Source organism: Lepidochelys kempii, chromosome 9, assembly GCF_965140285.1.
Source record: "Lepidochelys kempii isolate rLepKem1 chromosome 9, rLepKem1.hap1, whole genome shotgun sequence".
Taxonomy (NCBI): domain Eukaryota; kingdom Metazoa; phylum Chordata; order Testudines; family Cheloniidae; genus Lepidochelys; species Lepidochelys kempii.
Window position 1 is genome coordinate 56,400,807 of NC_136388.1, and position 24,617 is coordinate 56,425,423.

General features: G+C 50.0%; 1 protein-coding gene across 16 annotated transcripts in view; it reads left to right on the top strand.

The window, feature by feature from the left end:
• The window catches only part of KIF1A (kinesin family member 1A), a 222,332-nt gene that overhangs the window by 123,576 nt on the left and 74,139 nt on the right, over positions 1 to 24,617 (top strand). For 15 of the 16 annotated variants that reach the window (XM_073360490.2, XM_073360495.2, XM_073360492.2 and 12 more), the window contains 5 exons: positions 6,687 to 6,770; positions 7,095 to 7,275; positions 7,426 to 7,498; positions 7,855 to 7,948; positions 22,665 to 22,813. In XM_073360490.2, coding sequence (XP_073216591.1) covers positions 6,687 to 6,770; positions 7,095 to 7,275; positions 7,426 to 7,498; positions 7,855 to 7,948; positions 22,665 to 22,813 — 581 coding nt within the window. The remainder of the gene's footprint in view (positions 1 to 6,686; positions 6,771 to 7,094; positions 7,276 to 7,425; positions 7,499 to 7,854; positions 7,949 to 22,664; positions 22,814 to 24,617) is intronic. The other variant, XM_073360491.2, reaches the window with a different exon arrangement.

Here is a 24,617-nt window from a genome sequence, read left to right on the forward strand (position 1 = left end):
TTCTGTGTTATCTGAGGTCATCCCTCCTGCAGAATGGGCAGTTATTGTTAATGAGGCTTGCTCACAGGATGTGGGGGGTAAATCTCTGGGATTGATTTGCGGAAAGGCCAGAGACTCAGGCTCTGTTTTTTTCTTAATCCCGCCACAGTCTTTCAGAATGCGCTTTGTAGCTTCGATGGGAGCATGGTCTAACCCCTAGAATCAGTGATACACGTCACTGGCCAAGCAGAGTGAGGCCAAGCACTTAGCTCAGTGGCATTTTGCTGTTTGCAGTCTTGGGATGCACAGGGAAACATTTTGTTCATTTTGGTGACTGGCGACCAGACCTGATTTCCGCCTTGTGCCCATTTGAAACTTAGGCAGTGGAGAGGTGGTGACATCAGAGGTAGCACAGCCAGTCATAACTTTGTCCCTCTAGTTCATTTGCATACTTCAATCCCATGTGTTGAAATGAGTCAGCAAGTGAAAGTGCAGGTCAGGATTCTGCTCTGCTTTGTCAGAGATGGGGGCTGGGGGCTCAGGACTGGAATAGTGGGGACTGCTTCAGGACAGGAGCTGTGTTGGTTGAGTAGGAGTGAGGCTGGAGATTTGAACTGTGGCTCCCGCTACACTATGGCTGGCCAGGGGTGCAGGAACAATTGGTGTAGTGAGGATGCTGACAGTCATTGAACCAAACTGTAATATAATGGAAACCACTTCAAGACGGGGGGTGCGGTGCACCCCCACCATGTTCCCTCTAATTTTTTCTATCCATGGGCAAAATGAATTTTGTTATGTGCACCATATTGAGGTAATGTGGGGATGTGCGCCAGCAGTAGAAACAAAAAACCTAGATATTTATAAAAAGAAAAGGAGTACTTGTGGCACCTTAGTGACTAACCAATTTATTTGAGCATAAGCTTTCGTGAGCTACAGCTCACTTCATCGGATGCATACTGTGGAAAGTGTAGAAGATCTTTTTATATACACACAAAGCATGAAAAAATACCTCCTCCCACCCCACTCTCCTGCTGGTAATAGCTTATCTAAAGTGATCACTCTCCTTACAATGTGTATGATAATCAAGTTGGGCCATTTCCAGCACAAATCCAGGTTTTCTCACCCCTCCCCACCCCCCCACACAAACCCACTCTCCTGCTGGTAATAGCTTATCTAAAGTGACCACTCTCCTTACAATGTGTATGATAATCAAGGTGGGCCATTTCCAGCACAAATCCAGGGTTTAACAAGAATGTCTGAGGGGGGGTGGGAGTAGGAAAAAACAAGGGGAAATAGGTTACCTTGCATAATGACTTGGCCACTCCCAGTCTCTATTCAAGCCTAAGTTAATTGTATCCAATTTGCAAATGAATTCCAATTCAACAGTCTCTGGCTGGAGTCTGGATTTGAAGGTTTTTTGTTGTAATATCGCAACTTTCATGTTTGTAATCGCGTGACCAGAGAGATTGAAGTGTTCTCTGGCTGGTTTATGAATGTTATAATTCTTGACATCTGATTTGTGTCCATTTATTCTTGTATGTAGAGACTGTCCAGTTTGACCAATGTACATGGCAGAGGGGCATTGCTGGCACATGATGGCATATATCACATTGGTGGATGTGCAGGTGAATGAGCCTCTGATAGTGTGGCTGATGTTATTAGGCCCTGTGATGGTGTCCCCTGAATAGATATGTGGGCACAGTTGGCAACGGGCTTTGTTGCAAGGATAGGTTCCTGGGTTAGTGGTTCTGTTGTGTGGTATGTGGTTGCTGGTGAGTATTTGCTTCAGGTTTGGGGGCTGTCTGTAGGCAAGAACTGGCCTGTCTCCCAAGATTTGTGAGAACACCCCTCCAACGCATTATTAAGGATCTACAACCTATCCTGAAGGATGACCCAACACTCTCACAAATCTTGGGAGACAGGCCAGTCCTTGCCTGAAACTGTTGAATTGGAATTCATTTGCAAATTGGATACAATTAACTTAGGCTTGAATAACTTAGGCTGCACAGCCTCAAGGACTCGCGAGCTACGCTTAAGTCGCTGGGTATGCACACCCCGGCGACCCAGAGGAAGCCCCTTTAGCCACAGCCTCCCCCTCAACGCCAGTACCAGCCTCGCCATAGGTATGAGCCTTACCGTAGGCGAGGCAGGGATCACAGGCGACGGCGCAACAACAATAATGCACCGGCCCAGAAACAAGGCCAGCACAAACCCCAGCCGGGCAGTATGCCAGACTTTTGAAGGTGCGCTCGAAGACAGCGAACCATAGAAGTCACCGGAACCGTCCCTTTGTTTCCTGAACTGCCTGCCCTGTTTCTCCCGTGCGTGGTCCACCATTACCTCAGACCTTTGGGTCTTACGCACGGTGCAGAACAGGTACTCACTGCAGTTTGCCTCCCTCTCCCCCCCACCCCTCTTTCCTGTCCCTCTTCAGGGACCCCTCTCACCAGCATCTCCTAGAGAAGGAAGTCCGCTTGCTGCTAGAGACAGGGGTGGTAGAGGCGGTGCCGCACAGCCTAAGGGGGAAAGAGTTCTACTCCCGGTACTTCCTCATCCCCAAGGCCAAAAGGGGCCTTTGTCCCATTTTAGTCCTGCACGGGCTCAACAAGTTCCGGGTCAAGGCCCGGTTCTGCATGGTCTCTCTGGGCACCATCATCCCTTCCCTGGATCTGGGGGACTGGTTCGCTGCCCTCGACATGAAGGACATGGACTTCCATATCACCATCCACCCAGCACGTCGGAGGTTCCTACGCTTCACCTTGGGCCAAGAACATTACCAGTTTGCAGTTCTCCTGTTTGGTTAGGCCGCAGCCCCAGGGGTATTCACGAAGTGCATGGCGGTGGTGGCAGCCTTCTTACGGAGGCAGAGAATCCGCGTGTACCCATACCTAGACGACTGGCTCCTGGCGGGCCGATCTGAGGCAGAAGTGTGGGGCCATGTGGCAGATTGTTCCGCGAGCTGGGGCTCCTGGTCAATGTCCCCAAGTCCATGCTCGTACCCACGCAGAGAGTGGAATTCATAGGGGCGGTCCTGGAAGCAGTGGAGGCCAGAACAAGCTTTCCAGTATCCTAATTCCAGGCTATCCAGCAAGCTGTGGCCTCCCTGCACCAGTTTCCAATGACAACGGCCAGGTGCTGCCTGCGGCTGCTGGGCCACATGGCAGCATGCACACACATGGTCAGGCATGCCAGACTGAGACTCAGGACTCTGCAGGCGTGGCTTGCTCGTGTGTACCGCCCAGGCAGGGACCCCTGGACTTGGTAGTGACAGCCCCAAGGGACGTGCTGGACTCCCTGCTGTGGTGGCAGTCCCAGCCTGTGGTTTGCGAAGGCATCCCCTTTGCCGCCCCACAACTGGACCTGACGGTGGTGACGGACGCATCAGAACACAGATGGAGGGCTCACCTGGGGGACCTCAGGACTCAGGGCTTGTGGTCTGGAGCAGAGCGGTCGCTCCATATCAATGTGAAGGAGCTCAGGGCGGTTCGTCTCTCCGCCAGACCTTTCACGCCACTCTGAGTGGTCACTACTGCCATGTTTTATATAAACAGACAGGGCGGGGCTCGTTCCTCGCCACTCTGTCACGAGGCTCTCCTCCTCTAGGACTTTTGCATAGCCCATGCAATTCATCTCGAGGCGTCCTATCTCCCGGGGGTACAAAACGAGCTGGTGGACTCCCTCAGCAGGTCATACCGCATGCACGAGTGGACGCTCAGGGTGGACGTCATGCTTTCACTCTTCTGCAGGTGGGGGTTTCCCAAGTAGACCTGTTTGCCACCAGGGCCAACGCCCAGTGCCCATGGTTCTGCTCATTCCAGGGCCGCAGCCCAGGCTCGCTCGCGGACGCATTTGCGATCCCATGGAGAGGGGGCTTGAGGTATGCTTTTCCCCTGCTCCCCTTAGTACACAAGGTCCTGCTTAAGGTACTCAGGAACAGGGCAGTGGTGATCCTCATTGCCCCAGCCTGGGCCCGCCAGCACTGGTACACATCGCTCCTAGAGCTTTTGGTGGAGGCCCCAGTAGTCCTGCCCCTACACTGGGACCTCATTACACAGGACGGTGGGTGGCTTCTCCACCCTGACCTGCAGTCACTGCACCTGACAGCGTGGAGACTCTGTGGCTAAACGCCTTGGAGAGCCAGTGCTCCTTTCCTGTGCAGCAGATTCTGCTTGGCAGTAGGAAGCCCTCCACTATGACGACCTATATGGCCAAGTGGAAAAGGTTCTCATGTTGGTGTGAACCCCAACAGGTGCGGCCATGGCAGGCCCCGGTGCAGGCCATCCTGGAGTGCCTCCTGCACCTCAAGCAGCAAGGGCTAGCCCCCGTCCTCACTCAGAGTACACCTGGCGGCCATCTCTGCCTTCCATCCGGGGTTCTCGGGGGGCTCGGTGTTTTCTCACCCAATGGTGGGATGGTTCCTTAAAGGGTTGGAGAGGGTGTTTCTGTACTCCCACCCCCAGTCCCTCCATGGAACCTTAACCTGGTCCTCTCTAAACTCATGGGACCCCCTTTCAGGCCCCTCACTTCCTGTTCTCTTCTCCACCTTTCGTGGAAGGTGGCATTTCTGGTGACCATTACCTCGACCAGAAGGGTGTCCGAACTGATGGCCCTCACCTCTGAGCCACCGTTTTCAGTATTGCACCAGGGCAAGGTGCAGCTCCGACGGCACCCCAAGTTCCTCCCTAAGGTGGTCTCCCAATTCCATTTGGACCAGGACATTTGTCTGCCGGTGTTCTTCCCAAAACCTCATACGGACCTGAGTCACTGCAGCTTGCACACCCTGGATGTGCGTCAAGTGCTGGCATTCTATTTGGAGCGCACCAAGCCCTTTTGTAAATCTACACAGCTGTTTGTGGCTGTAGCCGAGAGGATGAAAGGCCTCCCAGTGTCGGCGCAGCGGATCTCGTCTTGGATTACAAGCTGCATCCGGACGTGCTATGAGCTTGCAGGTGTTCCGGCCCCGGCGGTCATGGCCAACTCGACCAGGGTGCATTCCTGGCACAGGTCCCGATCCAAAAGATCTGCAGACCAACCACCTGGTCTTCGGTGCACACTTTCATGACCCACTACGCGGTCAACCAGCAGGCCAGAGAGGACGAAGCAGTTGGCAGAGCGGTTCTCTGAGCAGTTGTTCCGTGACTCCTACCCTCCTCCAGAGGTAAGCTTGTGATTCACCTAATGTGGAATGGACGTGAACAAGCACTCAGAGAAGAAAAAACGGTTACTTACTTTCTCGTAACTGTTGTTCTTCGAGATGTGTTGTACACGTCCATTCCACCACCCACCCTCCTACCCCTCTGTCGGAGTCGCCACAAGAAGGAACCGGAGGGGGTCAGGCCAGCAGGGGTATATATGCACGGCTCACTTGGGGGGCCCCGCCGGCCCGATGGGAGCCGCTAAGGGAAAAAGTTTCCAACGCTCGTGCATGCAGCGCGCGCACAGCTAATGTGGAACGGACGTGAACAACACATCTCAAAGAACAACAGTTACGAGAAAGTAAGTAACTGCTTTTTCCTGCATCCATGTGCCTGGATCATTTCCCTTTGCCCAGTCAGAACAGTTGTAGTTCATGTAAACAGTGCTCATGTGGTGCGGCAGGCAGAGATTCCTTAGCCTGCTGCACCCAGTGGGCAGTCTCGAGAGGAGAGAAGACAGGCAGGCAGCAGGGTTCGGGTTCAGGTTACTGGTGGGTGTTGCCTCAGTGCTGTGAGGGGAGGTTGTTATTAATATAAAATTGATGACGCCAAGAGGACCGGCAGCCTGGCTGACTCAACATTATACAGGTTTGCTGGCAGTGTCCTTTAAAATCGCTACAGGTTTAGGGATAGAGACTGCTTTCCTACCCCTCCGCTCACCTGCAGCAGCAATGGGGTGGGCAACCCACTGGCATACAAAAGCAATGCATTGTTAAAAGCTGGAGTGGCCCAATCCCTCTTTCACCCTATCCAGGAATCTCCGTGCAGCCTAGCTTGCTGAAGAGGTCAGCAGGTGGCAGTACCACAATATAATAGTTCGGAGGTTACTTCTCACCGAGTGACTAGAGAACAAATAATACAACTCCCAGATCCCCAGGCGGTCCCTCTGTTACTCAGTGTCATGTGCTGTCCCCTCTTACACATGCTGTATAGTGCTTTGCTTGGTGAGCAGCCCCCGGGCTGTCTGTGGGACCAGTTGTGACGTGGGAGGAAGTGGGGCATGTTCTGGCTCTCGGTGATTAATGCTCAAAGACTGATGGCAGGTAGTTTGCAGTCTGCAGATCCAGGCTGGACTTTGGCATGGAAGAGACAAATCGTTAAATGCCAGTGAAATAATGGGGGTAAGAAGGTGGTGAAGGCCTGCCATGTGGGAACATAAGGAAATTAACCTGACATTTATAACTAAGATATAGACACAGGGGGAGATCTTCAAAAGCACTTCAGGGGTTTAGGAGCACCAGCCCCATTGATTTTCAGCGAGACGCACTCCTAAATTCCACAGGCGCTTTTGAAGTACAACCTTGTTGTATGTGCTTGGGCTTGTATGTCTGGAGCAGGGTGTCCACTGGCATCAAGATGCTAAACAAACAGCCCTCCCTTCCTATCGCAGCCCATAGGGCCTGCACAGCCAACATTTCCAATGCAATCAGGAGACCAGCAACCCTTCAGGCCTCTGCTGTCCCTTCACACCTCTCCTCCTGTCTCTTTCTCTCTCCTATGCCTTTCTCACAGTAGTGGTGACACTAGAACCTTGCGAAGGGGCCGACACCTACGTCAATGGCAAAAAAGTGATGGAACCCAGTGTCCTGCGATCTGGTAGGTCCTGCTTCGGAGGGAGTGATTGACTCAGCATTGACAGAATGCTTTAACCACTGACCCACATAGATCCCCTTATAGAAACATACCAGGTCACCCTGTTGGGCAGATGGTGGTTCTAGTCTAGTGGCATCAGTGGAGTGACAGTGGGGGATAGTCAGTGCAGCTACTCATGCTCAAATGCTCTGTTGAATCAGGGCATAAGTCCTGGGACATGAGAGGCCTTGTTGGGGGAAATCCTGCTGTGCAACCCTTGCCACTGAGTTGGAGTTTCTGCTTATAGTGGAGACCTCATTGGTTAACTCTGAACTGCCCTCCCCAAAGGAAACCGGATCATCATGGGGAAGAGCCACGTGTTCCGATTCAACCACCCTGAGCAGGCTCGCCAGGAGCGGGAGCGGACCCCATGTGCAGAGACCCCCGCAGAGCCAGTGGACTGGGCATTCGCGCAGCGAGAGCTGCTGGAGAAACAAGGCATTGACATGAAGCAGGAGATGGAGCAGAGGTGAGGAGGCATGGGGGAGGCAGAGGAGATGAGGGATCATGGAGGGAGGGGAACATGGAGAGGTGGAGCAGAAGGGAAGGAAATGGGGTGCCAGCCAGTAACTGTGGATCTGTCCAGGTTTGTCATTCTGTCCTTCCTAATTCTTCACAGGCTTCAGGAACTGGAGGACCAATACCGCAAAGAGAGAGAAGAGGCCAACTATCTTCTTGAGCAGCAGAGGCTGGTAGGCACATATATTCTGCTTCTTAACTGGTTCATCAGAGCAACACTAGTTACCGTCAAGGCACAGACTGGGGTTGAGCCTCTAGTTTGAACAATGGATGGTTGTGCTGACATGAGTAGGGTGGATCTGCATCTTCTGAAGATACTACCCAGAATGGAAATATCATGTGTCTCCTCATCTAATGGGACCTTTTAGACCAGTGAACACAGCTGTGGGTAGGTTGGCTTTCTACAGGGGGTGGAGCCATTTGTCAGTTTTATGGGGATTGAGAGAGACCTGGTACAGGAAAGGGGTGGTCAAAATCAAAAAGACAATTGTTTGTGGGTTATTTCCTTATTTTCCCCCCTTTCCCTCAGGACTATGAGAGTAAACTAGAGGCTTTACAGAAGCAGATGGACTCCAGGTATTATCCTGAGGCCAATGAGGAAGAGGAAGAGCCTGAAGATGAAGGTAAAAGTTCAGTGAAAGCAGAGAGTGACAAATTGTGTGAGAGAGAATGAGCCTTTTATAGTTTTGTTGGCCAATGACACTTCCTAATGACTCTGGTCTGTTACGATGAAAGTCCGGAAGGTTATGCAGGTGTATTGGCAGGAGACTCTCTCTTATCATAAGAATGGCCCATCTAGCCCAGTATCCTGTCTTCCGACAGTTGCCAGTGCCAGGTGCCCCAGAGGGAATGAACAGAAAAGGTAATCATCAAGTGATGATGTGGAAAAAGCTGAAGTACTCAATATTTTTTTTGCCTCAGTCTTCACAGACAAGGTCAGCTTCCAGATTGCTGCACTGGGCAACACAGTATGGGGAGTAGGTGAGCAGCCCTCAGTGGTGAAAGAAGAGGTTAAGGACTATTTAGAAAAGCTGAACATGCACAAGTCTATGGGTCCAGATCTAACCCAATTGGCTGACGTGATTGCAGAGCCATTGGCCATTATCTTTGAAAATTCGTGGCGATTGGGGGAGGTCCCAGACGACTGGAAAAAGGCAAATATAGTGCCCATATTTTAAAAAGGGAAGAAAGAGAACCTGGGGAACTGCAGACCGGTCAGCCTTACTTCAGTTCCCAGCAAAATCATGGAGCAGGTCCTCAAGGAATCCATTTTGAAGCACTTGGAGGAAAGGAGGGTGATCAGGAACAGTCAACATGGATTCACCAAGGGCATGTCGTGCCTGACCAACCTGATTGCCTTCTATGATGAGATAACTGGCTCTGTGGATATGGAGAAAATGGTGGATGTGATATATCTTGACTTTAGCAAAGGTTTTGATATGGTCTCCCACAGTATTCTTGCCAGAAAGTTTCAAGCGGAGTGCTCGAGGGGTCGGTCATCTTTATTAATGATCTTCCATATGAGGAAAGGTTAATAAGACTGGGACTTTTCAGCTTGGAAAGAGACGGCTAAGGGGAGATATGATTGAGGTCTATAAAATTATGACTGGTGTAGAGAAAGTAGATAAGGAAGTGTTGTTTACTACTTCTCATAACACAAGAACTAGGGGTCACCTAATGCAATTAATAGGCAGCAGGTTTAAAATAAATAAAAGGAAGTATTCCTTCACACAACACACAGTCAACCTGTGGAACTCTTTGCCAGAGGATGTTGTGAAGGCCAAGATCATAACAGGGTTCAAAAAAGAACTAGATAAATTCATGGAGAATAGGTCCATCAATGACTATTAGCCAGGGTGGGCAGGAATGGTGTCCCTAGCCTCTGTTTGCCAGAAGCTACAGGGAATGAGCTATGATTCTATCACTTAGAATCATAGAATCATCGAATATTAGGGTTGGAAGAGACCTCAGGAGGTCATCTAGTCCAATCCCCTGCTCAAAGCAGGACCAACACCAACTAAATCAACCCAGCCAAGGCTTTGTCAAGCTGGGCTTTAAAAACCTCTAAGGATGGAGATTCCACCACCTCCCTAGGTAACCCATTCCAGTGCTTCACCACCCTCCTAGTGAAATAGTGTTTCCTAATATCCAACATAGACCTCCCACACTGTGGCTTGAGACCACTGCTACTTGTTCTGTCATCTGCCACCACTGAGAACAGCCGAGCTCCATCCTCTTTGGAACCCCACTTCAGGTAGTTGAAGGCTGCTATCAAATTCTCCCTCACTCTTCTCTTCTGCAGACTAAACAAGCCCAGTTCCCTCAGCCTCTCCACATAAGTCATGTGCCCCAGCCCCCTAATAATTTTCATTGCCCTCCACTGGACTCTCTCCAATTTGTCCACATTCCTTCTGTAGTGGGGGGACCAAAACTGGACACAATACTCCAGGTGTGGCTTCACCAGTGCCGAATAGAGGGGAATAATCACTTCCCTCGATCTGCTGGCAATGCTTATTCTAATACAGCCCAATATGCCATTGGCCTTCTTGGCAACGAGGGCACACTGCTGACTCATATCCAGCTTCTTGTCCACTGTAATTCCCAGGTCCTTTTCTACAGAACTGCTGCTCAGCCAGTCTGTCCCCAGCCTGTAGCGGTGCATGGGATTCTTAATAGAATCATAGAATATCAGGGTTGGTAGGGACCTCAGGAGGTCATCTAGTCCAACCCCCTGCTCAAATCAGGACCAATCCCCAACTAAATCATCCCAGCCAGGGCTTTTTCAAGCCTGACCTTAAAAACCTCTAAGGATGGAGATTCCATCACCTCCCTAGGTAACCCATTCCAGTGCTTCACCACCCTCCTAGTGAAAATGTTTTTCCTTATATCCAACCTAAACCTCTCCCACTGCAACTTGAGACCATTACTCCTTGTTCTGTCATCTGCTACCACTGAGAACAGTCTAGATCCATCCTCTTTGGAACCCCCTTTCAGGTAGTTGAAAGCAGCTATCAAATCCCCCCTCATTCTTCTCTTCTGCAGACTAAATAAGCCCAGTTCCCTTAGCCTCTCCTCATGGCATGTGCTCCAGCCCCCTAATCATTTTTGTTGCCCTCCACTGGACTCTTTCCAATGTTTCCACATCCTTCTTGTAGTGTGGGGCCCAAAACTGGACACAATACTCCAGATGAGGCCTCACCAATGTCGAATAGAGGGGAACGATCACGTCCCTCGATCTGCTGGCAATGCCCCTACATATACATCCCAAAATGCCATTGGCCTTCTTGGCAATAAGGGCACACTGTTGACTCATATCCAGCTTCTCGTCCACTGTAACCCCTAGGTCCTTTTCTACAGAACTGCTGCCTAGCCACTCGGTCTCTAGTCTGTAGCAGTGCATTGGATTCCTCCGTCCTAAGTGCAGGACTCTGCACTTGTGCTTGTTGAACCTCATCAGATTTCTTTTGGCCCAATCCTCTAGTTTGTCTAGGTCCCTCTGTATCCTATGCCTACCCTCCAGCGTATCTACCACTCCTCCTAGTTTAGTGTCATCTACAAACTTGCTGAGAGTGCAATCTACGCTATCCTCCAGATTATTAATGATCTGCAATTAATCCCATCAACCAGATCACTGATAAAAATGTTGAACAAAACCAGCCTCAGGACCGACCCCTGGGGCACTCGGCTTGATACCGGCTGCCAGCTAGACATCAAGCCATTGATCGCTACCTGCTGAGACTGACAATCTAGCCAGCTTTCTATCCACCTTATAGTCCATTCCTCCCATCCCTACTTTTTTAACTTGCTGGCAAGAATACTGTGGGACTATGTCCACTGTATTGCCTCGGTCCACATGCTTGTTCCCTCAAAGAATTCTAGTAGATTCATGAGGCATGATTCTTTTTCGAGTGATTGCTCATGTGTATTGCACCAAAGGTGTGCATGCTCGCCACATGCACCGGTTTCGGAAGTTTTTCCCTTAGCAGTACCCGTAGGGGAGGGTCCTTTGCGACCCCTGGAGTGGCGCCTCTATGGCATGGTACAAGGGGCGCTGCACGCTCCCCCCACCCTCAATTCCTACTTGCCACCAGTGAAGGTGCTTCGGAACTGCTCTGCTTCAGCTTTGCTGCAGATCGTCCCCAGAACTCTTGTTCATTCAGTGTATGTTACCTGCAGTTAGTAATTTGATTAATTTTAGTTTAGTTAGTTCATCCGGGGAGGGGCATGCCCCGTGCCCCAGGTTTTAAGTCGTGCAACACTTGTAGGTGACAGATGCCACTGAGTGAGCCGCACACAGACTGTTTGCTTATGCTGTTTGCGTGAAACCCATCTCAGCGATCGCTGCCAGATTTGCAAGTCGTTTAAGCCTCAGACTGAGAGAGAGAGAGAGAGACATTAGGTTTCAGGCCATCCTGATGGAGTCGGCATTGATCCCGACTCTGGCGCGCCGCTCCGAGTCGGCACCGGGTACCACGGTGTCAGTACGCGGCGACCCACCGGTGCCATCTACCAGTCGGCTCCGTTCCCCGTCTGTGGGGCACACCAAGAAGGCTAACAATAGGCCTTCTCCACCGTGGCACCGGAGCAAGACTGGTGGAGAGGCAAGACCCATGTTGGGAAGTCCTCGGTCCCCGTCGGCCTCTAGGCCTCCGACTCAGGTCGAGCAGAGTAGCCCGGCCCGTTTGAAGCAGGTTTCCCCAGATGTCTGGATGCCCTCCACTCCAGAAGCCCTGCAAGCGGCTCAGGATGTTATGTCCATGCCGGTACCAGGAGCACCGCCAATGTTGGCCCCGTGGTCCAGAGGCAAGCCGCCGCTGGGATCTCCACAGTCGCTCCCGACTCGGTACCGTTCTCAGTCGAGGGAATGTTCCCAATGCTGTTCATCGCTCAGCGACCATCCTGTGAGTAGTCCATGCAGGTCACTGTCGACCCCCACTAGGTTGTCTGGCTGGGTTCCGTCTGACAGAGACTCCAGGCACCGCTCTGCCTCAAGGAGCGGATACCGACAGGACCGAGGCAGACAACGCCGAAGGTCCTCTTCTCAAAAGGGCTATCATAGTCAGTCACAACACGAATGTTGACACCGTTCTCGTTCATTGTCTCGCTCCAGGACCCTGCCACAGCACTGCTTCCTTAGCCTTGGGCGCCGATTGCCGTCGTGGATCCTCCCGCTGGAGCCTATCGCAGAGCAGCTGCTACCGGCAGTACCATTCCTCCACGTCAGGGTCGCGGTCTCGTGGTCAGCACCACTCCTGGCACCGCCACTCCTCCTTGTCCAGGGACAGCAGCAGGTCGTACATCAACCCAGCCTCCCTTCGTAGTCGTCCATTGATGGGTCAGGCCAGCCAGACCGAACAGCCTGCTCCGCCAGTGCCACAGCAGGTGCACTGGCCCTGGGCCCCGTGGCCAGCACAGTGGTACCAGTGGGCACGGTGGGCCCTGACACAACCCCCGGTGGGGTTTGCTCAGTGGCTGGAGCCTCAAAAGGGCCATCGGCCTCCCTCTCCCGGCCTCCAAGGAAGGAGTCAGTGGGACGTGCATCTTTGGCGCCATGCCCGGAGAGCGACCAGGGGGTGGATCCTCCGGTGCCGGTGGACACACAAAATACTGCACCTACCTCCTTACGCTCCCCTGATGAGGTGATTATGGCCCCTCCTCCCTCCATCCCGCAGGAGGACTCTAAAGCCCACCAGAAGCTATTGAAAAGGGTGGCATTAACCTCAGCCTTCAGGCAGAGGAGGTGGAGGAGCCCTTGGACTCCCTTTTTAACATCCTGACTGCCTTGGTCCTGGGCAGGGTGGCCTTGCCACTCCATGAAGGGGTGGCAGAAATTTCAAATGCCTTGTGGCAAACCCCGGCCTCCTTGGCCCCCATCTCTAAGAGAGTGGAATGCAAGTATTTTGTGCCCGCCAAAGGACATGAATACCTTTACACCCACCCTGCTCCTAACTCCCTGGTGGTTGAATCGGTCAACCACAGGGAATGGCAGGGCCAACCAGCCCCTACTCTGAAAAATAAAGATTCCAGGAGGCTGGATTCATTTGCGAGAAAAATTTATTCGTCCTCAAGCTTCCAGTTACGGGTGGTGAACCATCAGGCTCTCCTGGACTGGTATGAGTTCAATCTGTGGGGCTCTCTGCCCAAGTTTGAGGACTTCCTCCATGATCGTGACAGGAAAGAGTTCATAGCTCTGGTGGAGGAGGGTACAGCGGCTGCCAGGGCAACCCTGCAGGCAGCGGCAGATGCAGCGAACACAGCCGCGTGGTCCATGACCTCCATGGTGTCCATGAGAAGGCCATCGTGGCTCCTACTGTCGGGGCTATCCGGTGAGGTGCAGAGCTCCTTACAGGACCTCCCGTTTGACAGCAAGGCTCTGTTTGCAAAGGAGACAGACATAAAACTGCATGGCTTGAAGGACTCCTGCACTACACTTAAGACTCTTGGCCTCTATGTTCTGGCTCCGGCTTGACTTAAGTTTAAACCATGGCAGGCTCCATCCAAGGCCACCCACTCTAAATACGAGCCCCCGTATAAAAAGTCGGGGGACTATAAGAAACGGCCACAGAGACAGTCTCGGTCTGTCCCCCAGCCTTCGTCCTCCAAAGGCAAACAGGCAGGGAAACAGCAGTTTTGACTGAATGCCCAGGGGGCGACTCACTAGTTCTCATCAGGGATCTACCCTCAATAAAGCCTCCCTTCTCCAACCGGTTGTGTGCTTTTCTCCAGGAGTGGTCACGGCTGACCTCAGACCGATGGGTCCTCAGCACCATCTCTCAGGGCTACACCCTCCAGTTTACCTCTACCTCGCCCAACCACCCTCTTCCCCCGTCCCTCCGGGGGGACCCCTCCCACAAGGCTCTGTTCGAGCAGGAGGTGGGGCAGCTCTTTGGCCTAGGAGCGATGGAGGTGGTGCCAGCAGAGTTCAGACACAAAGGGTACTACTCCCGCTATTTCCTTATTCCGAAGGCCAATGGGGGGCTCAGGGCCATCCTGGACCTGCAAGGCCTGAACCAGTACATGGTGAAGCTCAAGTTCCGCATGGTCTCCCTGGCCTCCATCATTCCCTCCCTGGATCCCGGGGACTGGTACGCCGCCCTCGATCTGCAGGATGCATACTTCCACATCCATATATTCGAGGGGCACAGACATTTCCTCCGTTTCAAGGTGGGATAGGAACACTACCAATTTACCGTCCTCCCGTTTGGCCTGTCCACTGCCCCGAGGGCATTTACAAAGTGTATGTCTGTGGTGGCGGCCTACCTCAGGCACCGTGGGGTCCAGATCTTCCCCTATCTGGATGACTGGCTGGTCAAGGACAGCTCTCAGTCGCAGGTGCGGGACCATGTGGTGCTCCTTCTGTCCACGTGCACCACTCTGGGCCTGTTAGTAAACGACACCAAGTCCACATTAGTTCCGGTACAACACATAGAGTTTATTGGGGCAGTTCTGGACGCCACGTCGGCCAGAGCCTCCTTCCCACCTGACAGGTTCAAGACCCTGAAAGGGCTCATCGACACAGTCACAAGGTTTCCAGTGACAACAGCCAGAGCGTTTCTCCAACTCTTGGGTCACATGTCGGCGTGCACATATCTGGTTTGTCACACCAGACTCAGGGTGAGGCCCCTCCAGCTCTGGTTGGTCTTGATGTTCTCCCAGGCCAGAGACAGGATGGACAAGGTCCTCACTGTGCCTGAACCGGTGATCGCCTCCCTACAATGATGGTCCTCCCCCATCAATGGAGCTGGTGTCCGACGCATCAGACCTGGGGTGGGGAGCCCATGTGGGAGACGTTCAGACCCAAGGTCTGTGGTCTGCACAGGACCTGGCCCTCCACATAAACGTCAAGAAGCTCGGGGCGATATGGCTGGCTTGCATGGCCTTCCGCTCACACCTGGAGGGCAGGGTGGGCATGGTTCTCACGGACTACACAGCCTCGATGTTTTACATCAACAGGCAAGGGGAGGCCCGATTCTCTGCCTGGAAGCCCTCAAGCTGTGGGACTTCTGTATAGCCCATGACATTTGCCTACAGGCCTATCACCTACCGGGCGCCCGGAACTCACAGGACTTCAGTGACTTCTCCTCTCAGCATGAGTGGTGTCATCACCCAGAGGTTTTGCACAGAGTTTTCCAAGAGTGAACCTGTTTTCCAGGTGGACCTGTTCGTGACTCGGCAGAACCGTCACTGTCCCCGGTTCTGCTCTGTGGGGGCTGGGACAGGGCGCTATCTCTGATGCCTTCCTCCTGTCCTGGTCAGGCCAGTTTCTCTATGCCTTTCCCCTGTTTCCACTGATCAGCAAGGTCCTGGAAAAGATAGACAGACAGGGCCTGGGTCCTCCTGATTGCCCCGGTGTGGCACAGGTAGCATTGGTACGGGACCCTCACGAGCCTGGTGGTAGCCCCACCGTGGCTGTTACCGTCCCACCCAGACCTCCTCTCTCAGGACCAGGGCTGCCTCCTCCATCCCAACCTAGCGGCACTCCACCTCACGGCGTGGCAGCTCAATGGTTAGACTGGGAGGAAAGGACGTGCTCGGAAGGAGTACAGCACGTGCTCGGAAGGAGTACAGCACATCCTCTTGGAAAGCAGGCAACCCTCCACATGCCGAGTCTACTTGGTTTTCCTGATGGGTGGCTGAGCAGGGCATTTCCCCCGTGGCTGCCTGGTTCCAGCTAATCTTGGACTACCTCCTTCACCTTAGAGCCCAGGGTCTGTCAAGGTACACTTGGCGGCCATATTGGCCTTCCATCCGCCGGTGCAGGGGCATGTGGTATTCTCCCATGCCATGACTGGCCAATTCCTTAAGGGATTGGATCATCTCTTCCCATACGTTAGGCCCCCAGTCCCGCAGTGGGATCTGAACTTGGTGCTGGCCTGGCTCATGGGTCCCCCCGTTTGAGCCACTAGCTACGTGCTCCTGGTCGCACCTCTCATGGAAGGTGGCCTTCCTGGTGGCGATCACGTCAGCTAGGCAGGTCTCGGAACTCAGGGCCCTGACCTCTGAGCCCCCGTTCCATAAGGATAAAGTCCAGTTCCGCCCACATCCTTCATTCCTCCCGAAGCTGGTCTCTGCCTACCACATGGGTCAGGACCTTTTCCTGCCGGTCCTCTGCCCCAAACCCTATGTGTCCAGCGAGGAGCGCCGTCTCCACAAGCTGGATGTGAAACGGGCTCTGGCTTTTTACCTGGAGCAGACTAAGCCATTCAGGAAGTCTTCACAGTTGTTGATCGCCTTGGCCGAATGCATGAGGGGTCGGCCGATCTCCACTCAGCAGTTCTCCAATTGGATCACCTCGTGCATCCATACCTGTTATGACTTGGTGGGAATCCCTCCACCGTCAGTTGTGAGGGCACACTCCTCTAGGGCGCAAGCCTTATTGGCTGCCTTTTTAGATCATGTCCCCATTCAGGACATTTGCAGGGCTGCTACATGGTCTTCAGTTCACACGTTCACCTCTCATTATGCGATCGTCTCCCAGACCAGGGAAGGTGCCGGGTTTGGCAGGGCTGTGCTCCGTACCGAGAATTTGTGAACTCCTACCCACCTCCAACAGATATAGCTTGGAATCACCTATTGTGGAATACACATGAGCAATCACTCGAAGAAGAAAAAATAATTACCTTTTCCGTAACTGGTGTTCTTCGAGTTGTGTTGCTCATGTTGATTCCACATCCTGTCCTCCTTCCCCTCTGTTGGAGTTGTCTGACAAGAAGGAACTGAGGGTAGGGGGAGCACGCAGCACCCCTTATACCGCGCCATGAAAACTCCACTCCAGGGATCGCTAGGGGCACTCCCCTATGGGTACTGCTAGGGGAAAAACTTCCAACACCGGTGCACGTGGTGAGCACGCACACTTATTGTGGAATAGACATGAGCAATACATCTTGAAGAACACCAGTTACGGAAAAGGTAACTGTCTTTTTCCTTTTACTAAAACCATGTTAACTCTTCCTCAACAAATTATGTTCATCTCTGTGTCTGACAATATTGTTCTTTATTATAGTTTCAACTAGTTTGCCCAGTACTGAAGTCAGGCTTACAGGCCTGTAATTGCCAGGATCACCTCTGGAACCCTTTTTAAAAATTGGTGTCACATTAGCAATCCTCTAGTCATCTGGTACAGAAGCTGATTTAAATGATAGTTTACAGACTACAGGTAGTAGTTCTGCAATTTCACATTTGAGTTCCTTCAGAACTCTTGGGTGAATACCATCTGGTCCTGGTGACTTATTGCTATTTAATTTATCAATTTGTTCCAAAACCTCCTCTAATGATACCTCAATCTGGGACAGTTCCTCAGATCTGTCACCTAAAAAGAATGGTTCAGGTTTGGGAATCTCCCTCATATTCTCAGCCGTGAAAACCAATGCAAAGAATTCATTTAGTTTCTCCGCAATGGCCTTATCGTCCTTGAGTGCTCTTTTAGCACCTCGATTGTCCAGTGGCCCCACTGGTTGTTTAGCAGGCTTTCTGCTTCTGATGTACTTAAAAAAATTTTGCAATTACTTTTTGTGTCTTTGGCTAACTGTTCCTGAAATTCTTTTATGGCCTTCCTAATTGTATTTTTACACTTCATTTGCCAGTGTTTATGCTCCTTTCTATTTTCCTCACTAGGATTTAACTTCCACTTTTTAAAGGATGCCTTTTTGCCTCTCACTGCTTCTTTTACTTCACTGTTTAGCCACGGTGGCTCTTTTTTTTTACTGTTTTTTAATTTGGGGTTGTCATAAATATAAAGGGCAGGGTAACCACCTTTCTGTATACAGTGCTGTAAAATCCCTCCTGGCCAGAGACAAAGTCCTTTTACCTGTAAAGGGTTAAGAAGCTCAGGTAACCTGGCTGGCACCTCACCCAAAATGACCAATGAGGGGACAAAATACTTTCAAATCTGGAGGGGGGAAAAGGCTTTTGTCTGTCTGTGTGATACCTTTGCCGGGAACAGATCAAGGATGCAAGCCCTCCAACTCCTGTAAAGTTAGTAAGTATAGAATCATAGAATCATAGAATATCAGGGTTGGAAGGGACCCCAGAAGGTCATCTAGTCCAACCCCCTGCTCAAAGCAGGACCAATTCCCAGTTAAATCATCCCAGCCAGGGCTTTGTCAAGCCTGACCTTAAAAACCTCTAAGGAAGGAGATTCTACCACCTCCCTAGGTAACGCATTCCAGTGTTTATAAGTAAATCTAGTTAGAGAATGTGTTAGGTTTTCTTTGTTTTGGCTTGTGAAATTCGCTGTGCTGGAGGAAATGTGTATTCCTGTTTTTGTGTCTTTTTGTAACTTAAGGTTTTGCCTAGAAGGATTCTCTGTGTTTTGAATCTGACTGCCTGTAAGATTATCTTCCATTCTGATCTTGCAGAGTTGTTCTCTTATCTTTTTTTGTTCTTCTAATAAAGTTCTGTTTTTTAAGAATCTGACTGGGTTTTTTGGGTCTTAAAAATCCAAGTCTGGTTTGTGCTCATCTTGTTTATTCTCAAGCGTCCCCAGGAAAGGGGGTTTAAGGGCTTGGGTGGCTATTTTGGGGAAATAGGAACTCCAAGTGGTCCTTTCCCTGTTCTTTGTCTAAATCACTTGGTGGTGGCAGCATACTATTCAAGGACAAGATGAAATTTGTGCCTTGGGAAAGTTTTTAACGTAAGCTGGTAAAAATAAGCTTAGGGGGTCTTTCATGCAGGTCCCCACATCTGTACCCTAGAGTTCAGAGTGGGGAGGGAACCTTGACAGGGGTATACATTTAAGTTGAACCTCTATTATGGTGTCTTTAAAAAGCTTCCACATCACTTGAAGAGATTTCACTTTTGACCCTGTACCCTTTAATTTCTGTTTAACTAACCTCCTCATTTTTGTGTAGTTCCCCTTTCTGAAATTAAATGCTACAATGTTAGGCTGCTGTGGTGTTTTTCCTGCCACAGGGATATTAAATTTAATTATATTATGGTCACTATTACCAAACAGTCCAGCTATCTTCACCTCTTGGACCAGATTCTGTGTTCCATTTAGGATTAAATCAAGAATTGCCTCTCCTCTGGGGGGTTCCAGGACAAGCTGCTCCAAGAAGCAGTCATTTAAGGTGTCAAGAAACTTTATCTCTGCATCCTGTCCTGAGGTGACAAGTATCCAGTCAATATGGGGATAATTGAAATCCCCATTATTATTATTGAGTTTTTTATTTTAATAGCCTCTCTAATCTCCCTGAGCATTTCACAGTCACTATCACCATCCTGTCCAGGTGGTCGGTAATATATCCCTACCAGTATATTCTTATTATTAGAGCATGGAATTTCTATCCATACAGATTCTGTGGTACAGTTTGATTCATTTACAATTTTTACTTCATTTGATTCTACGCTTTCTTTCACATATAGTGCCACTCCCTCACCAGCATGACCTGTTCTGTCCTTCTGTTATATTTTGTACCCTGGTATTACTGTATCCCATTGATTATCCTCATTCCACCAAGTTTCTGTGTTGCCTATTATATCAATATCCTCATTTAATATGAGGCACTCTGGTTCACCCATTTTATTATTTAGACTTCTAGCATTGGTATATAAGCAATTTAAAAACTTGTTCCTTTTAGCTGTCTGCCATTAAATGATGCAATTGAATGGGACTTTTTTTATTTGACTGTTTCTGATCAGACCCTGCCTGTATTTTATCATTTTCCATCCTCTGCTCCTCACTAGAACATAGAGATTATCTATTAATAGATCCTCCCCTAAGGGATGTCCGAACCATGTGCTCCTCCACACCTGTCGGCTTTCCTCCAGCCCTTAGTTTAAAAACTGCTCTACGACCTTTTTAATGTTAAGTGCCTGCAATCTGGTTCCATTTTGGTTTAGGTGGAGCCCATTCTTCCTGTATAGGCTCCCCCTTTCCCAAAAGTTTCCCCATTTAAGTATCAAAATATCAAATAACTGTAGGTGTCTGAAGCTGTGGTATTACAGTGTGTGGAATGCCACAAGGGGGATGATTATAATGCTGAATGAAGGAGGCAAAGGGTCAAGATTGTTGCTTGTTAAATCACTCTTGTCTGAATTCAGGGGCTAGAGCGCTGCTCATTTTCCAGCATTTTCAGTATCTGCTTTGGATGCTGACACAGCTATTATAATGGTTACAGCAGATATTCACACTGCACTCACACACCCCATTCTCCATACTCCTTGCGTTCATGTTAGTACTGCCTAGTGCTTCTTGATGTGCAGTTAACAAGAAGCAGCATACAAATGGATAAGGCACAGAGATGAAGAAATAGCATGAGGTCAGTGTCAGTGTTCCTTCCCCACTCTGAACTCTAGGGTACAGATGTGGGGACCCGCATGAAAGACCCCCTAAGCTTATTCTTACCAGCTTAGGTTAAAAACTTCCCCAAGGTACAAACTTTGCCTTGTCCTTGAACAGTATGCTGCCACCACCAAGTGTTTTAAACAAAGAACAGGGAAAGAGCCCACTTGGAGACGTCTTCCCCCAAAATATACCCCCAAGCCCTACACACCCCATTTCCTGGGGAGGCTTGAGAATAATATCCTCACCAACTGGTTACAAAATCGTCAAAGACCCAAACCTCTGGATCTTGGAACAATGGAAAAATCAGTCAGGTTCTGACTGGTAAAAATCATCTCTGTAAAATCAGGATGGAAAATACAGGCTATTCAGATTCAAAACACAGAGGATCCCCCCTCTGGGCAAAACCTTAAAGTTACAGAAAACAGGAATAAACCTCCCTCTTAACAGAGGGAAAATTCACATAAAACAAAAGATAAACTAATCTGCCTTGCCTGGTGTACCTATACTGGAGACTTGGATTAGGATGGGTTGGAGAAGATGGATTTCTGTTTGGCCTCTCTCAGTCCCAAGAGAGAGCAACCACATAAACAAAGAGCACAAACAAAAGCCTTCCCTGCCCCCAAGATTTGAAAGTATCTTGTCCCCTTATTGGTCCTTTGGGTCAGGTGCCAGCCAGGTTAGCTGAGCTTCTTAACCCTTTACAGGTAACAGGAAGTTGCCTCTGGCCAGGAGAGATTTTATAGCACTGTATACAGAAAGGTGGTTACCCTTCTCTTTATATTTATGACACAGGTTATCTGAGCTTCTTAGCCCTTTACAGGCAAAGGAGGGATTTTATGCTCCCCTTAGCTGTATGTTTATGACAGCTGCTGACAGAGTGGAGTTAGTTTTGGCTTATGCCCTCCTTGTGTGTCTGTGGTATTTCTCTTGGACCTTGCACTTTGATGCCCTCCTGACTTGTGTGTGGAACAGTTATTAGGACAAGAAGAGAAAACTGTATTTCCTCATGTGCCTCTATTTCAGAGCCAGTCACATAAAATCATCACTGGTAAAGTTTGCAGGTGACACAGAAAGTGGGGGAGTGGTAAATAACGATGAGGGCAGGTCACTGATTCAGAGAGATCTGGATCAGTTGGTAAACATGAGACAAGCAAATATGAGTTTTAACACAGCTAGCTGTAATTGTGTACATCTGGGAACAAAGAATGCAGGCCACACTTACAGGATGGCTCTATCCTGGGAAGCAGGGACTCTGAAAAAGATTTGGGGGTTGTGGAGAATAATCAGCTGACCACGAGCTCCCAGTGTGATGCTGTGGCCAAAAGAGCTAATGCGATCTTGGGATGTATAAACAGGGGAATCCTTAGGATTAGCTAAATTATTTTACCTGTCTTTGGCACTGAGGTTGACTGCTGCTGGAACACTGTGTCCAGGTCTGGTGCCCACAATTCAAGAAGGATGTTGATAAACTGGAGAGGTGTCAAAGAAGAGCCACGAGAATGATTAAAGGATTAGAAAACCTGCCTTGTAGTGATAGACTCACGGAGCTCAGTCTATTTAGCTTAACGAAGAGAAGGTGAAGGGGTGACTTGATCACATTTTATAAGTACTTACTTGGGGAGCAAATACATGATCATGGGATCTTCAATCTAGCAGAAAAAGGTCAAACACAATCCAATCTCTGGAAATTGAAGCTAGACAGACTCAGATTGGAAATAAGACATAATTTTTTAACAGTGAGAGGAATTAACCATTGGGACAATTTACTAAGGGTTGTGGTGGATTCTCCATCACTGGCGAATTTTCAATCATGACTGGGTGTTTTTCTAAAAGCTCTGCTCTAGGAATTATTTGGGGGCAGGTCTATGGTCTGCGCTATACAGTGGGTCAGACTAGCTGATCACAGTGGTCCTTGGTTGCCTTGGAATCTCTGAAATCCTCTCCACAGCCTGGATGGAATCAAGGCAGCGTGAGTGTCGGTGTTAGTGGTGGTAGGCAGAGGAGTGTTGGGGGTGTCCTTTGAAGGAAGTGACCTTGTCTCTTTGTCTCAACAGTGCAGTGGACTGAGCAGGAGTTTGAGCTGGCCCTCTGGGCCTTCAGGAAGTGGAAGTGGTACCAATTCACATCGCTCCGGGACCTGCTGTGGGGCAATGCAATTTTCTTAAAGGAGGCCAATGCCATTAGTGTGGAGCTGAAGAAGAAAGTAAGCACCTTCTCTCATAGAATCATAGAATCATAGAATACCAGGGTTGGAAGGAACCTCAGGAGGTCATCTAGTCCAATCCCCTGCTCAAAGCAGGACCAATCCCCGACTAAATCATCCCAGCCAGGGCTTTGTCAAGCCTGACCTTAAAAACCTCTAAGAAAGGAGATTCCACCACCTCCCTAGGTAACCCATTTCAGTGCTTCACCACCCTCCTAGTGAAAAAGTTTTTCCTAATATCCAACTTAAACCTCCCGCACTGCAACTTGAGACCATTACTCCTTGTTCTGTCATCTGCTACCACTGAGAACAGTCTAGATCCTTCCTCTTTGGAACCCCCTTTCAGATAGTTGAAAGCAGCTATCAAATCTCCCCTCATTCTTCTCTTCTGCAGACTAAATAAGCCCAGATCCCTCAGCCTCTTCTCATAAGTCATGTGTTCCAGACCCCTAATCAGTTTTGTAACCCTCCGCTGGACTTTTTCCAATTTTTCCACATCCTTCTTGTAGTGTGGGGCCCAAAACTGGACACAGTACTCCAGATGAGGCCTCACCAATGCCGAATAGAGGAGAATGATCATGTCCCTCGATCTGCTGGCAGTGCTCCTACTTATACATCCCAAAATGCCATTCGCCTTCTTGGCAACAAGGTCACACTGTTGACTCATATCCAGCTTCTCGTCCACTGTAACCCCTAGGTCCTTTTCTACAGAACTGCTGCCTAGCCACTCGGTCCCTAGTCTGTAGCAGTGCATGGGATTCTTCCATCCTAAGTGCAGGACTCTGCACTTGTCTTTGTTGAACCTCATCAGATTTCTTTTGTCACAATCATAGAATCATAGAATCATAGAATATCAGGGTTGGAAGGGACCCCAGAAGGGCATCTAGTCCAACCCCCTGCTCAAAGCAGGACCAATTCCCAGTTAAATCATCCCAGCCAGGGCTTTGTCAAGCCTGACCTTAAAAACCTCTAAGGAAGGAGATCTACCACCTCCCTAGGTAACTCATTCCAGTGTTTCACCACCCTCTTAGTGAAAAAGTTTTTCCTAATATCCAATCTAAACCTCCCCCACTGCAACTTGAGACCATTACTCCTCGTTCTGTCATCTGCTACCATTGAGAACAGTCTAGAGCCATCCTCTTTGGAACCCCCTTTCAGGTAGTTGAAAGCTGCTATCAAATCCCCCCTCATTCTTCTCTTCTGCAGGCTAAACAATCCCAGCTCCCTCAGCCTCTCCTCATAAGTCATGTGTTCCAGTCCCCTAATCATTTTTGTTGCCCTTCGCTGGACTCTCTCCAATTTATCCACATCCTTCTTGAAGTGTGGGGCCCAAAACTGGACACAGTACTCCAGATGAGGCCTCACCAATGTCGAATAGAGGGGAACGATCACGTCCCTCGATCTGCTCGCTATGCCCCTACTTATACATCCCAAAATGCCATTGGCCTTCTTGGCAACAAGGGCACACTGCTGACTCATATCCAGCTTCTCGTCCACTGTCACCCCTAGGTCCTTTTCCGCAGAACTGCTGCCTAGCCATTCGGTCCCTACTCTGTAGCTGTGTATTGGGTTCTTCCATCCTAAGTGCAGGACCCTGCACTTATCCTTATTGAACCTCATCAGATTCCTTTTGGCCCAATTTTCCAATTGGTCTAGGTCCTTCTGTATCCTATCCCTCCCCTCCAGCGTATCTACCACTCCTCCCAGTTTAGTATCATCCGCAAATTTGCTGAGAGTGCAATCCACACCATCCTCTAGATCATTTATGAAGATATTGAATAAAACCGGCCCCAGGACCGACCCT